Source organism: Schistocerca nitens, chromosome 2 (assembly GCF_023898315.1).
Source record: "Schistocerca nitens isolate TAMUIC-IGC-003100 chromosome 2, iqSchNite1.1, whole genome shotgun sequence".
NCBI lineage: Eukaryota > Metazoa > Arthropoda > Insecta > Orthoptera > Acrididae > Schistocerca > Schistocerca nitens.
This window is the reverse complement of record NC_064615.1, coordinates 34664375-34681416: the sequence shown is the minus strand read 5'-3', so window position 1 is coordinate 34681416 and position 17042 is coordinate 34664375. Positions and strand designations below refer to the sequence as shown.

The following is a 17042-nucleotide window of genomic DNA, read 5'->3' as shown; positions in this document are numbered from 1 at the left end:
TTAAATGTCTATGATTTTTTTGACCTTGGGAGTACAGCTAGGTCTACCCAAAAATTATTGCACACTCTGATTGTACATTCAATAAGTACAATGACCAACTAATGTGTCATGACATTTTTTGAACATTTACGATAAATAACCAAAAAATTTCGAATTCTTTCATTTTATACATAAATATTTTAACAGTTTAAGAATTTCAAGCATTAATGTCATATCTGACAGCAGTCCTTCCACTTTCTCATTTCTCAAGTAAGTTAACATCCTGGAACTACTCATATTTTCAAAACTTAATTTTGAAATTCACAGAAAGTCACAAATTTTCATACTTTATGTTACAAAAATGGAAAAAGCTCAGAACTGTGTATGTATTAATCATGTCTCACAGCACTGGGAACAAAGTATTTACTGAAAATAAATTCAGTTCTTCTTCACTTTTGGTTTCTTTATTACATTTTTTTACAATTTTCCCTTTCCTTATAACATTTTCACAAATACTCTCATTTAAAGAGGTCTGCAACGTTTTAACAAATTATCAGAAAAATAAAAATATAGTAGTTTTGGAGAGGAATAATGTGGAACTTCAACACACATTTTTTTTCAGCATACTTTGAAATAGTGATGTGACACATTCACTCTTGACCTGTACAATTTGAGATGAAATCGCCAACTCCAAGCAGTGGGCTAGAGTATGTGGAACTACACTAAAAAGTGAAAACAATTTGATCAAAAGGAGAAGAGATAATTTTTTTTTTATTCACATATCATCATCATTATAGGCTACACAAAAAAGGTGAAACTGTAACTTGCTTTCTTGACAAGATTATTGAAAAACTTTCAAGGTGAGTTTAAGCAACAGGCCTGAATATTACCAAGTACAAAATATGTTGTTCTATCTCCGTAATAGGTCTACCTACAAATCAAACATTGGCAATCCAAAAGTTGATAGTGTGAGCAATGAAATATTTCCTCACACACCCTTCTAACATTTTAAGCAGAATATATTTTTTGCAAAAAGATGGTTCCTTTTTTTAATGCTCAATAATCAAGCATAAATCTGTTGCAAAAATGTATAGGCCTATAGAACAGATGGACAAAAAGCCAGTTTAAGGAATAGAACTGCAATCTGACATAAGAAAATCACATACCTAAATCAGTGCAGCAATGTGGGAATCTGAACCCTTACTTTTTGGTAAGAGTTTCAAGTGCTTCAAACACTGTGCCATCTCGTTCAATCACATACATGCGAGATCAATGCAAAAATTTTACTTGGTAACGAAGACATGTCAAAAATTAAAGATATCGACAACTGTTATGTTAAAATTCATCAGTTTCTGTTACTTACAGCCAGTGTCTTTCAGCCTCTGAATTGTATTTGATACAATTCTCACACCACCCAGGAATCCAGCTCCTTGTTTTTTGTGAATTTTTCTGTGGTTCCATACACTTATAGTAATACCATCATCCTTTCCAATATACCTGGAGCACCAATAATTAAATTATTAATGATATAAACAGAAATTATAAGGTCAATTTTTTTTTTCAAGAAGAAGAACCAAACGAGTACCAACTACTGAGAGTAATATAATAAAGATCCTAACTATAAATTAACTTAATGAACAAATCAATAAAAGAAATAACATTATACAGCTACAGCACTTCAAATACCTTAAAAAGAAATTAAGAAAAGCAGAGGAAAGAAAAATCAATTTTAACTATAAATACAATTAAGACACAGGAATTAAAAAAAGGAAATCATACAAAACAAAAACAGTGGCTGCAATGTTTATATTTTATTACAATGTGGAACTAACAAGCACCTGCATTTTAAACAAGTCATATGTGCACTGCACCACGATGATTCACTAAAGGCATCACCACAACTTGAGATGCAGAAGAAGAAAAAAAAAATCATTCCACAAACAGGTAAGAAACACATGCTGCATCACAAATGATAATGTCAAGTTCTCTTGTATGTCCCTTGCTCTGACAACTTACAGCTAACCTTAAACAGGGTGTTCCAGGAGGAATTATCAATATTCAAAGATGTGACAGGAACGATCATTCCAAGCAAGAAAGAATAGTAAACTTGGGCTCCAAATGCATACCTTGCGAGTTATGAGCACTACTACATCTTCAATACTATAAAACAACTATCTTCAACTGGTTGTTCTTCGCTTTCCATATTCTACGAGGCAGTAGTATGGATCAAAACAAGAAAAAATTGCCTGCTAAACATGGACTTTTTAATCCATATCTTAAGAGCTATGGGCACTTTTTTTTATTTTCACTACTATGAAACATCTCTTCTACTGAACAAGTCTTCCTCCCAAAATATGGAAAGCATATGAATGGCCACAGACGAACTGTGGCCAAGAAACAACTGGACCACCCTGTTGCTTAACACACCGCCCAAAGCGACGTCCTTCATTTCAATGACTGCTTCACAGACTGTCATCTGGATCCTTCCCACGAACACCAGCTTTTCAGATTTGCGCAGGTGGGAACTCTCTGCAATATATCCTACGTTCCTGAAACCCTCCTGGCCTCAACTGTCATTAGTCATTGTTCTTACCCATCTAGCCCCTTTCCTCTTTCCATTCGAGCACTACACAGTCCTCTTTTCCACCAATGTACTCAGTCCTTTTATTTCTCTCCATTTCCACAATCCCCCCCACCCCCTCTACCCTGGCCACCATCTAATATCCCAACTGCACTTAACTGCTCTACTCTCCACCTCATCCCTGTATGCTCCCAGCAGCACTTTACTATTCCCCATACCTACCCTGCTCTCTCTCCCCCTCCCCCTCCCCACCCCAGCCTCCTCCTCACGCCCCAACCAGTTGACTCTTCCATTGTGCGAGTGCGCTGCTACTCGTAGTCTGGCTAGAGCTGACAGAAGTTGTGGTCGTGTGTGTGTGTGTGTGTGTGTGTGTGTGTGTGTGTGTGTGTCCGTCCATCCGTGTGTGTGTGTGGGGGGGGCTTCCTTTTCATTATATTGTTAGATGTAGATTGATAATATAAACAAAACCCAGGCCAAATTTGCAACTACAAAATGTTCTCTTTTCCAAAAAACAGGCAAATAAAAGGGAAACCTTCAACTGATAGCTTACAATAGGCACTAATTTACTTATTTATGATATAATATTGCCTTAATTAACTGTTGTTAAGCAATTATACACTTATCTTTATGAGAGCTCTGAGTGCACATGAATCGTGAACCACCTGGGCCTCAGAAGATGAAGCTATCTTGCTTTCACAACGTCTTTCTAACATTGCTACTGCACCACTATGTTGATGGGTACATACTAGTGTACAGTATACTGTACAATGCTTGTGAGTATTACCCATTTGGGCTCCACATCTTCATTCTCAGACATTAATATTTGATGCTGACATTAATATTTGATGCTGACTACTTATATACTCTGCAATTTGTATCCTGTCACTTTTGCTAAAAAAAAAAATTTTCCTTTTTTAACACCCCTTGTAAACCTGTGATTATTGATGCTATCAAAGCCTTATGAGCCACGTTTCCTCTTCTAAGACCTTGCCCTCATGTGTTAGTTCTTTAACTGCCCATTTGAATTAACTTTCAAACACCACTTTCAGAACAATGTCACAAAGCTCCTGGCACCATCTCACAAAGCTCTTTCCCTGGCACCAGATTATAAGTGGATTAATTGCCCAATCTATAGCTGCCAAGTTGAAGTCTTCCCCCTATTATAATAGTATGAACAGAAAACTTATTTGTGACATTCTTCAAGTTGTCTCTGGAGTACTACAGCTTCTGATGAAGGTATTCTATAGAAGTACCCACGTACCATGTTTGACCCACCTTTGTTCCATACCTTTATCTAAACTGTTTTCCATTTGCAATACTTTCCTACATACTACACAATTATGTATAGCAATAAATACCATGTAACTGCCGATGCCTAGCCCATAGTTACTACAACCTGGTTAACTATACAAGTTTTATATTCAGAAAGATTTCGGGCTTGCAGCCGGTCGTCGTTAGCTTCCATCCACCATATTTCGACTGGACAACTGCCAGCCATCCTCAGGTGAACCACCGAAGACTGATGAAGACGCCCTCCATTCCGCATTACATAGCGTGCAGCAAGTATTCCGCGCATCGCACATGCGTCAAAATCATATTGACAGACGAACCACACCGCCCACCAGCAGCGCCCTTGCTGGTGGAACTGCAGAACTTGGCTGTCTTCGGCGTTGTCAATTGCCGCGGCCATCACAGTACTCTGACGGCCACAGCAATTGACAACACCGAAGACAGCTGAGTTCTGCAGTTCCACCAGCAAGGGCGCTGCTGCTGGCAGGCGGTGTGGTTCGTCTGTCAATATGATTTTGACGCATGCACGGAATACTCGCTGCACGCTATATATTGCGGAATGGAGGGGTCTTCGTCAGTCTTCGATGGTTCACCTGAGGATGGCTGGCAGTTGTCCAGTCGAAATATGGTGGATGGAAACTAACGACGACCGGCTGCAAGCCCGAAATCTTTCTGAATATTTAGTTCGCCGGGAAAAAATTTAAATTTCACATTATACAAGTTTTATACAGCCTTCTGCTCCTAGTATATTATGCCTGATACCTTCAGAGTGTATTCTAGTTGACCTAATTCTATAAGTGGGTTATTCCATGTGAAGCAATCACTGGGTCCTGGTTTGCCCATCTTAAATTCTGTTGAAACTTGTTCAGAATGTGCCTAAGTGAGCTGCATGAACTTTTGCCAAGTTCCAGTTCCATGCATAACCTGGTGTAGCTACTACAGCAGTTTTTACAGGGGCACTGGAAACATGATCATTTGTTAATGCATTGTCTCCCTGCTTGCCTGAAAGTTAGAGAATTTTCCTAAACATGTATTCATTATATTATCAGCTTCTGGAGTTATCAAACATAACAAAATTTGTCTATATTTGGTAACACACATCTTAAAATTCACAACATTGAAAACATCACATTTCAGAAGTGTATCAGACATCCGTATTTTCATTTTGGTGTCACTTTAGTTAAGAAGCAGAAATCTGGCTTAAATTTTCAGCACTTTTAAATAGTGTTTTATTAATTTAATGACCATAAATAATTACGTTCCTGTTTCCTTTATAAAACATGTTTGCAGCAGCACTGTTTCAAGTTTCACTGTTGTCCTGAAGTCTACTAAACAATGAATTCAGGGTTTTAAGAAAGGTTATTGTCCTATATTTGTAGCGACTTTAAACTCACTATAATTACAACAGCGGTGAAATTCTGATGTGCTGGTAAAAGAAGATCATTTAAATCCCTGACGCCTTGAAAATGTTAACAATTCTGCATAGTAGCAGATAGGCACACTTACAATTAAAGCTTTCAGGCCAGTAAGGCCTTCACCACACTGCAAGCGGCAGCACCAGTGCAGGATGAGAGTGGTGACTGGGTGGGAGTAAGGAGGAGGCTGGGGCAGGGAGGGGGAGGGATAGTATGATGGGGGTGGCAGACAGTAAAGTGCTGCACATTAGACGGAGGGCAGAGGAGCGATGGGGAGGGGGGGAGGGAAGGTAGTGTAAAACGAGAGAAATAAAAAGACTGGGTTTGACGGTGGAATGAAGGCTATGTAGTGTTGGAATGAGAATGTGTTCTATCCCAGTTCGCACCCACTAATTCCATCATCCAGTCTCATCTGCCGTCCCCCTTCTTCGCACTTATCCACCCTCAGACCTCCTACCCACAGTAATACACTTTTTTTTTTTTACTTTGCACTCATCCAGCCTCTTCCCTGTTCCCGCACTACACATCCGTCATTTCACCATCACACCCAGTCTTTATTTCTCTCCTTTTACACTACTCCTCCTCCCCCCCCCCAACCCCCACCCTCCGCTCCTCTCCTCTCCTCTGCCCTCCGTCTAACATGCAGCACTTTATTGTCCGCCACCCGCACCGTACTATCCCCCCCCCCCACCCCCCCCCCGACCCAGCCTCCTCCTTACCCCCGCCCAGTCTTTACTCCCATCATGCACTGATGCTGCTGCTCGCAGTGTGGTTAGACTGCAGTTGTGTGTGCAAGATGCCTTTGTGTGTGTGTGTGTGTGTGTGTGTGTGTGTGTGTGTGTGTGTGTGTGAGAGAGAGAGAGAGAGAGAGAGAGATCTATTGTTGACAAAGGCCTTAATGGCCAAAAGCTTTAATTGTAAGTGTCTTTTTGTTGTGCCTATTTGCGACTCAGTCTCTTGGTGAGTAGCAACTTTCCTTTTCATAATAATGTTACATTCCATCCAAGATTTTCCATTGTTTTATTTTAACAATTCTATCTGTCATTTACTGTGATCAAGCTCTGTAAAGAGCTAAAACTGGGTTTCTACATGCAAGAGAAGTATCACCACAACAAGTGGCATGACAGCTGACATGGTAGTGGCACCATGTGCTACTGTTTCCACACACACGCCTGTCAAAATTCTGTGGCACTGTTTTATCAGTATATCATCAGCAAGGATTATTCATACAGACATTGGTGTTGTCATTCAGGTTATGGCATTACTACTGAGCAAAGAATCCAATAAGAAGAAAATGAAGCATAAATGTTGGATTTGGAAGTGGATTTAATGCATTTAATGCATCAAACAGACTTATAATGGATGTAGCACTCGTACATCAATACCTATTCGTGAATTGCTTTCAAATAGCAAACGTCGATTTTGAATACTTTTGGAGCTGTGACTCAAGCTGCCCCCCCCCCCCTTCTGTGGGGTTTTAGAGCGCAAAACATCTAAGGTCATTAGCGCCCAGTAAAGAACCAGAGAATGCTGGGACCGCGAGGGGAAAAAACCGTTGTGAGGTCCAATACAAAAAGGAATAAAAACCAAATCTAACACATCAAGACGTTACTGAAGAGTATCTAAAAGATATCAACAAGAAACCGGAGTTACCAGGTAAAAATCAAATCTCTTTTGCCATATTACTGCTTTTAAAAAACTTAAAACGCGAGCAACAGCTCGCATGTCATCTGCTAAAATGTCCGGCAAAGTGGGCGGCAGCCCGACCCTGAGACGTAAGTGGCTAAAATAGGGGCAGAGGATCAGGAAATGTCTGACCGTTAATGGCTGACTACAGAAAGGACAGCTGGGTGCAGGATCGCCACTCAACAAGTTGCGGTGACTAAACCGGCAGTGCTGTATTCGCAACCGAGCTAACATTACTTCCTCATGTCGAGACGACCAGGAGGAAGTCAACCGGGCTGTTGGGAGAGGTTTCACTTCTCTCAGTTTGTTCCCATGAAAGGAGCACCAATAATCATGCCAAAGTGACGTGATACGCTGACAGAGGAAAGTACAAATACAGGGTGTATACGTTGACAAGGAAAAAAAGTCCCGGATTTTTCCCGGATCTCCCAGTTAAAAATACACTTTCTCCCAGGTGAAAATACACTTTTTCCGTGCTAAGTGACAGTATACTTTCCATCGGAACTGTAAAATTTGTCAATCATTTGAATGGTTATGGTTTTATACAGCGGCTTATATCCCGGCACTTTAGAAAACGAAACACAGGGGAAAGAAACAAGTTTTGGAATGTTCTTTGATGTGCAGCAACATGTACACTGCATATTTTTGTATTACGAAAGTATAAATTTGCATTCCACTGAACATCACATGTTACTTTCCAAAGCACTGAAATCGAGATTGTGATGCACTTTTGTAAGCCAGTGATACTTCATGTGATCTCGCCAGCCGATAACAGTGGATATTAAGAGAATAGGACACATGATATAGTCAGTCAATAGCAACATCACTGTTAAGTAGCGCAAACAACGAACAGGAAAAGTTAATGGTTTAAATTAATACACATAATGTTGCTACAAGAAAAGAAAAGAAAAGAAAAGCTTTCATATATAATATTTGTTTCCAAGATTAATAAGCTACAAGAGAAGCTAAGCTTTTACATACAATGTTGATCTTTTTTGCATGTTTTACACTTTAAGATACCTCACATAAATGTGCCAGTAAAATGTTTAATACCAGCATAAATCTCTGATCTTCTGGGCTCACAATTCTTCTGAATGGCTTGTCATCAAAGAGTTGACTTTTAAATTAGAGTCAAACACTCTGTGATTTAAGAAACTTTTTGTACATTCTCGCACACTGTTCATCTTGCGTGAAAGGAAATTTGCTTCGAAAATAACGCTTTTCAAACCACAATTCGCACTATTTTCCCGCAATTTGTTAGAAATAGATTTGTTCTAGCAGTTGCCAGGGAGCGCGAGATAAGAGGAGTCACCGCACTTGAGCAGCAACGACAACGTACGAAGCCCATATGTTCCAATGTGTAAAACATTAAAAGATCTAAAATTATGTCATAAAAGAAACAAGACATCGGAGGACGCTCCAAGAGTGTCGGAATTTTGTTAACCATACTGAAATGAATAATTCGCTTTAAAGTGCACATTCGTATATCAAGATTCACAACAAAGTAGACCTCGACCTGATATTAAGCTTTTCAGTGTGGTTTTCGGGATGTTAATTTTCTTGAAGTACCACTACTGTATTATCTCATGTTTGGTTCTTTATTATGCCATAATGCCATACGTGCTAGAAGATGAAAATGTGCACTTGAAATGCAGCGAACAGTTGAAACTAGCCAATAGTGTGGAATTAAACACTTCGTTTCAAATAAATTGGCTGCTGCAGCGGAAAAGATAAATAAAAGTTGAATTTGCTAAAGAGAAAAGCGACAAAAATAACTTCATTGTTCTGCAAGACGATTAATGCTCGACTGTCAGAAAGGGGAAATGAAATAGCATCTGAAACTAATAGCATACTTTAGCCCTCCGTAATTATGTGAATGTATTTTAATTCACCTGATAGCTCCAAGCCACAGAAATCACTCTTTTTTTCATATGACGCAAGAGCAGTAAATGAAGAGGAAACAGCAAAATCACTAAATGTAAACATGGATCACGTGGAGACTAACCCCCCCCCCCCCCCCCACTATAACTCAGGCTGCTCTGCACAACAGCCCTGGATCTACGATATTTTGAACTGGGGCAATACTAAATACTAGATGGTGGTGTCCCCCACCTCCGCCCGCCACCCTACAGCGTTTGAGATAGGACATCAAAAATTTAAAAAATAAAAAGAAGACTTTTCAAAAATATGTTCTTTTGTAGCGCAAGAAGTGTTATTTGGTCTTAAGTGTGCCAAAGTGCAGTGCCATGCCTCTTCACACAGCATTCTTCTACCGCACGTCACTGTATTTCGCACTGTGGAACTCAAACGTGTATATTTTGTAATGGATGCCATCAAACTATATTCAGGAAAGTGGAAATTAAAAAGTCCTTTTGTGTCTCTCCTGCTCCCAGTCGGTCGATTTGACATCTTGCCCCTCTTTTTTTTTTAAAAAAAAAAATACACCCTCGAAATTAATACTGGATGGGATTATTTGTAACCAGAAGAACAAGAACTCTTCACAGAATCTGGACTCTTTATTGCCTATTAGCTAATAACTTGCTGTTCTGTGGAACATAAAATTAAATATAGGATACACAAAACCAGTATAGACAAGAGACAATCAAAACAGTAAACATTTATTCAGTACTTAGCTCCCAGCATTTTTTTTCTGTCCAATTTTGCTACAGCTTTACATGGATTGCTTTCCTTTCTGCAAAAGAATCTATTATCTCATCAAAATTCATCAAACATTTTGCTACATGAAAAATCGAAATGTCGTCGTCTCATACTGAAAAAGCTGTTAATACAAATAGCACCCAAGATTGGTGTGGTTTCTCGATCTGATTACGTCTGTTTTGTCATTGTCTACTAGATAAAAGAAAATAGGCCTTTCTAATACTGCAGCAATTGTAACACACACCAAACAAGTGAGACTGTTTTGGTTATAGTGGTCATTTTTATAATATGACAGAATATTATTCGTGAAGTACCAATATGAAATGCCTATTTAACCAACTACAAGCAAAACAGTTCATGTTAGGAACTAGTTTCACATTTTATTCATATGCTCCAGTTTCTCAAGCATGAGATCGAAAAGTAATAGTACGAAATTTTTGTATAAATTTGGAATCGTCATATTCTTCCATAATTTGTGTGATGTCCCCATTTCTTCTTCTCCCTCATGCTAACGAACAATCTTCTCATCACTAATTCTGTAACTACTCCTACCACTGACAAAACTCTTTCTCCGGTTAACTCTACTAACCCTGACAGAATCACCGATTTAGTTATCCAGCAATTATTCTCCGGTTAGGTGTTATTACGTGTTCATACAACACGTTTTCCGTGCTCCTCCCAGAATAGAACTTCAGTGGTTGCTAGCCAGGGACTGTACAACTTGCCCAATTTGACCAAAAATTTTCTGTAAAAATTTCATTTTCTTGTATACACCGAGAAGGTAATACGTAATCTTTCTTACGTGTTATTCCTGTTAGTCGTCTATTGCCACTCTGGTAGTCTGAATCTATAGACTTTGCTGGTAATTATAACAACGCTGATCATTCGCATACCCAATCACTCATGTAAACAAACAACAGTTGGCATTCACCCCTCAGCTCGTATAGCCCCATCCTCTTTTGTCTGCAGAAAGTTTACTTCTAGATGGATTCCCTTGGCAAAGACAGATGGATTCCCCTGGCAAAGACATCATGTACACTATGCACGCATTCAAATATCAACTTATAATTCATTCAGAAATCAACTTGGAATGTGTTCAAAAACCAACAGGGATGCGTTTCGAAATCATCTAAGTAACCGATAGACCAACGTGCGCTAGATACTAGGCACTTTGTGAAACAAGGTTTTATTCCTCAAGAATATGAATCTGCCCCCCTACCCCCAAATTGCCATCCGGTTCAGATACCCCAGTTTGCTGCTTACATAGCGAACAGCGACTTTTCTTCTGTAGCCAGAAGCGGGAGAAGGTACTACTCATACGCGACTCAACTGCGCATGAGCCCTTTCGTAACTGCTTAAATAAATCTAATGCAAACAGTTGTGACGTCACACTCATCGGAGGTAATTTGTTGTTAAGTAGCATTGCATAGTCTTCCTAAAGCCTTTCACACATTTTGCTGTTGGTAGACACTTGTATGAGCTCTATGTGTATTTATGTGGTGCACTTCCTTTTCAATTTAAGTTTTATTCTCTCGTTCATGTTTTGTTGCTGCATTATTATTCCGGGATACAGAAATAGACATTGTTAGAGTATCGTTTCTTACAGTCAAAGTTAAAAAAAAAATAACTGAAAACTAAAACAATGAAGAATTCACGGAATTCTAAAAAATTCCCGAGTTTTTCCCGGTTTTCTCCCGGATGAAAAAATTCCTGTGTCTTTCCCGGATCTCCCAGTTGTCCCGGGTCGTATACACCCTAAAATATCTTGCGATGATGGGGTGGACTGGATCGGGATCATCTACACTCTGAAGGGCACTGAGGGAGTCAGAGCAGATCACACTGCGAGTCAGCTGGTGCCTACAGACGTAGTGAACAGCCTGATAGAGGGCAAAAAGCTCTGCTGTAAAAACTGTGCACTGGTCGAGAAGCCAGTACTGAAACTTATCAGCCCCGACGACAAAAGCATAGCCAACACTGTGGGCGGACTTCGAACCATCAGTGTACAAAAATATGCTATCAGCAAGTTGTGAGTGAAGTTCGAGAAATTTGCAGCGAGAGGTCAGCTCGGGAGTCGAATCCTTCGGGAATGAGCTGAGGTCAAAACGAACACAAACCTGTGTCTGAAGCCAAGGTGGTGAAGGGTTCTCCCCTATTCTGAAAGTGGCAGGAAGTGTGAACTGCGGCTGCTGAAGCAGGTGACGAAAGCGGACGCCGGGAGGCCGCAGAGAAGAAACGTACATCTCGTACCGGTGGTCAAGAATGTCATCCAAAAAAAGGGTCAAAGGTTGGGTAGCCTGGCATGGAAGAAAGCCGACACGCATACCTGCTGAGTAGGATGTCGTGCCGGTATGACAGTGGTAGTTCACCGGCTTCTGTGTAGAAACTCTCAACAGGGCTAGTACGAAAGGCGCCAGTGGCGAGACGGATCTCCAAATGGAGTATAGTATTTAGATGGCATAAGATAGAAGGCTGTGCAGAGGAGTAGACAACACATCCATAATCCAACTTGGAGTGGACAAGAGATCAATAGAGGTGGAGGAGGACAGTCAGACAGTCCGGTCAGCCCCCATGAGGTACCACTCAATACACGAAGGACATTGAGGGACCGGGTGCAGCATGCAGCCACGTAGGACACATGGGGACACCAACTGAGTTTCCTAATGAACATACGCCCTAAGAACTTCATTGCATCCATGAATGGGAGAGCATTCTGGCCCAGCCGCAAGAACGGTGGAAGGAACGCCCTGTACCATCAGAAGTTGATGGCTATGGCAAAGAGTACGATACTCAGTACAGAGCCCTGAGGCACCTCGTTCTCATGTGAAAAGGTATGGGATAAGGAGGAACCCACATGTACCCAGAAAACTCTGTCCATTAAAAATTCCTGGATGAAAGTGGGAAGATGACCGTGGAGGCCCCATGTGTGCATAGTACGTATAATGCCTGTGGGCCAACAGGTATCATAGGCTTTCTCCAAATCAAAGGAAATGGCCACTGTTTGTTGCTTCTGCAGAAAATTATTCATGATGAACGTCGACAGGGTGACGAGATAATCAACCACTGAGCAGCACTTTCGGAACCCACACAGAACATTAGTGACAAGATGCTGTGATTCCAGCAACCACACTAATTGACCATTGACCATGTGTTCCATCACCTTACAAATGCTGCTGGTAAGGGAAATTGGATGATAGCTGGAAGGAAGAGATTTATCTTTACCAGACTTAGGTAGGGGAACAATATTAGCTTCACGCCAAAGCGTGGGAAATACACCGTCAGTCCAAATAGGGTTGTGGGTATCGAGGAGAAAGCGTCTTCCCACAGGAGGAAGATTCTGCAGTACGAGGATGTGAATTGTATCGGGCCCAGGAGCAGAAGACCTGGATGAGGAGAGAGCATGCTCGAGCTCCCTCATAGTAAAAGGAGTATTGTAGCATTCTCAATTCAAAGAGTGAAAAGAGATTGCATGAGCCTCCTCTGCCTGTTTCTGAGGAAGGAAGGCAGGATAGTAGTGGGTGGAGCTTGAAACCTCCGCAAAGTACTGGCCCAAAGCGTTGGAAACATCGACAGGGTCGACTATGACATTTCCCGCCACAGTCAGACCAGAAATCGCGGAGTGGGCGGTAGTCCCGGAAAGCCAGCGCAGGCCACCCCAAGCGAGAGAGGACGGAGTAAATTTGTTGAACAAGCTGGTGAAGGAAACCCACCATGCTTTCTTGCTTTCCTTAATAGTGTGACGGCACTGCGCACATAGGCAGTTCACAGTCCACCGAGGGACCAGGACCCGACGGGGAGAAGTACTGGCACGAGGGATAGAGGATTTGGCAGCCGAGAGAATAACGTCCATGAGGTGCTCAACCTGATCATTGCAGCTGGGAAATGGCCGGTCATCAATGACTGCCAAGGAGGAACATTGTCTCCAGTCAGCAAGAGAGAGAATTTCCTATGAGCGGGCCGCTTTGTTGCGGTATGATTGTACAGGTGAGTCACACAAGGGAAGTGGTCACTCGAGTAAGTATCGGAAAGAGCACACCACTCGAGACGTTGAGCGAGCTGGGCGGAGCAGATCGAGGGGTCTAAGTGGGAGTAACTGTGCGTGGAATCGGAGAGAAATGTGGCTTCTCCAGTGTTAAGACACACGACATTAAGATGATTAAGAAGATCCACCAAAAGAGAACCTCTCGGGCAGGCGATAGGCGCGCCCCAAAGAGGATGATGGGCATTGGTGTCACCGAGGAGCAGAAAGGGTGGAGGAAACAGCAACAAGCTGCATCAAGTCCACTCTACTGACAGCAGAAGACGAAGGTATATATATGGTGCAGAAGGAAAAGGTACATTCAGGAAGGAAAACACAGGCAGCAACTGCTTGCAGGTGGGTGTGCAAGGCGATAGGACGATGACAAACATCATCTCGTAGAAACAGCATGACCCCACCATGAGTAGGAATCCCTGCCGTAAGGGAAAGGTCCTTCCATAGCAAAGTAAAATGGGAAAGAGCAAAATGGTCTTGAGGACATAGCTTGCCCCTTTCTTGGAGACAGACTACAAGCAGATATTGTGATCGCAAGAGCAGCTGGAGGTCCGCCCTGTTAGACTGAGGGCCATGGATATTCCATTGTAAAAGGACCATAAAATTTAGGAACACCAGAAAATGAAGAAGAAACATTCACCTCAACAGCTGCTTAGGGCAAGCCGTCAAGGGAGGATGGCCACTGGAATCCACAGGTGGAGGATATTCGTTCATCAACTCAACGGGATCAATGGAGCTTCCCCAGTGTCGGTCAGTTGAAAGGGACTGACGAGACGAAGAGGGCCGACGAGACAGAGAGGGAGAAAACTGTTTGTCTTTGGATGATTGTTTTGGCTTTTGGCAGTTGGCAGAAGAACCAGACGGCTGCAAACTCGAGGTACGCAAGAAATCTTCCTGGGAATATTCCTTTTTGAATTGACGGTTGCTGGCTGCATTGCAACCGTCTTCGCTGGTGAGGGCGAAGAACTGATAGCAGAATCTAAAACCCGGGAAGCGGGAGACAGAGTGTCAGCTTGAAGGCGAGGCAACTTTGCCACCATTGAACTCAACTGTAAGAAACAAGTTTGCGTAGCCATGTTTTTCATGGGACGGGGAGAGGCTAACACAGTGTTGTAGCTTCCAGACAAAGGAACAGTTGGTTTACGGCTCGCCAACATTTTCCTAGCAACAGGAAAAGATACCTTCTCCTTTATCCTTATCTCCTGAACGGCTCGCTCATCTTGATAGACTGGACAAGAACGAGAAGCAGCAGCATGGTCTCCATGACAATTAATGCAGAGGGAGGGGGGGAGGGAGGGGGTGGACAGGCGCCTTCATGTGCATCCCTGCTACAAGTGACACATTTGGCTGCGTTTTTACATGACGTGCTGGTATGACTGGACTGGTGGCATTTATAACACCGCAACGGATTGGGAATATAAGTACACACAGAGATGACTTCATAGCCTGCCTTTATCTTGGTAGGAGGCGTTAATCGATTGAAGGTCAGGAACAATGTGCGAGAGGGCACCAAATCGGTAGCTTCCTTTTTCATAACTCTACGAACAGCAGTAACACCCTGATCCGATAGATAGTTATTTTGTCCTCCGTGAAACCATCCAACAGCCGGATGTAGATAACACCACTGGACGAGTTAAGTGTCCTGTGAGCCTCCACTTTTATAGGATCTTCGTGGAGGATTTGGGCCTTGAGTAGTTTCTGAGCCTGGAGAGCACTATCAATTTCCAAAAGCAGAGTACCATTGCGGAGATGAGAGTATGACTTCACAGGGCCGGCAATGCCATCCACGCCTTTCTGTATAACAAAGAGGTTAACAGTAGCAAAAGTCTGGACTTCATCTAAACATGAGACTACTAGATATCGAGGCACAACATGAAGAGACATTGAGGCAGGAGCCTCAGTCTACTTTTGTTTATGGGGAACAGTCGGAGAAAAAGAAGGAAAGTCAGTCATTGGGAAGAAGTCTCCCATGACTGCCAGCGTCTCCGATGGCGTGCTCCTTCCAGCAGGGGCCCTCCAAATGGGAGCCCCCCACCTTAGGTGATTGTCCTCACCTTAGGTCACACCTCCCGAATGACTGACAGAGGGACCAATCGGCAGAGGAGGAAGGTAAGAGCTCAGGCAATCATCCCTCCCTGGGCCTGGCCTGTACCAGGGGGTACGTGCAGGCCCTACATGCCAACCTGGGGCTGGGAATTACCCGCTACCCAGTCTACTGCTACAGGGCAAATGCACGGGTGGCCATCAGGCACACACACAGGGACAAGAAGAAAGGATAAGAAGGCCACCACAGCAGAGGAAAAAAGAGAGCAGTGCAGGGAAAGAGCGATACAGGGAAAGAACAGTATAAGGGAATGAGCAGTACATGAGAGAAGAGTCCCACAAGTAAACCACCGCAAATGTGCTTCAAGAGCCCATGGAGGCATGAGAAATCTCCCCAAGAGAGGGGAAAAGGATAGAAGAAGAGAGAAGCAGCGCGGAAAGAGAAGAGGTGCTGCAGCCCCGTGGTTGCCAAGCGCGTACTCACCAAAGAGCGGTGAGCCCCCTGGAGGGGGGGGGGAGGGGGGGATGACTCAAGCTCTCTTAACTAAACTGATATTCATATTAGAGATCGTCCTGGTTCAAGTGTAACTAGAAGTGACACTTATATTTCACATTTAAGATTACAGGTAGTCTTTCCAATATTTATGCCTCATTCTTAAAAGTACAGTTTCAGAGTCCATGTGTGATGATGTGGATACTATTCATGATCCCGTAAAGACTCATCTAAAAGCTAATATTTTCACTCTTGCAGTTCACAACAGTTGAATAAATAAATATTAAGAGTTATATACTGAAGTTTGGAATTTTGCTTCGTGCAATTGCAATAGAAGACACTGTAATATAGCCCATTCAAAACTACACTTAAGGTGAAATTAAATTGCAAACCATAAATCTCTTTACTTCCTTTCTCAAATCCACAGAGCAAGTATTTTAGAGCATTGAAGTTGGCAGTACTAGAATCTGGAAGTACTGTCACTATTGCATTAATTTTCATTATTTGTAGAATTCAGTGAGGTGCTATGAGACTACAGATTACCTTCCACTAACTGCTTGAAATAATACTTGTTTACACACTCACTGATCTTATACATGTATTACATACTTTTACCACATGAATTGCCAATTATGCGCTCACAACTGTAACATCAAAATCTATAGCTACCACCAACCCGATATGTAAAACTTTAATATTATTTCCTGTTCAAATACAAAGTTGTCATGGTTCAGAGCATATATGATCTAGAACAACACACACATCATGTGTGCATGCTCGCACAGAAAAATTTATGTGCTTGTTTTTCCCGCGCGCCGTTCGAGAGTGGAACGGGAGAGAGACAGCTTGAAGGTGGTTCACTGAACC

General features: G+C 42.2%; 1 protein-coding gene across 1 annotated transcript in view; it reads right to left on the bottom strand.

The window, feature by feature from the left end:
• The window catches only part of LOC126235699 (E3 ubiquitin-protein ligase SMURF1), a 177320-nt gene that overhangs the window by 148675 nt on the left and 11603 nt on the right, over positions 1-17042 (bottom strand). The window contains exon 4 of the mRNA XM_049944453.1: positions 1343-1476. Coding sequence (XP_049800410.1) covers positions 1343-1476 — 134 coding nt within the window. The remainder of the gene's footprint in view (positions 1-1342; positions 1477-17042) is intronic.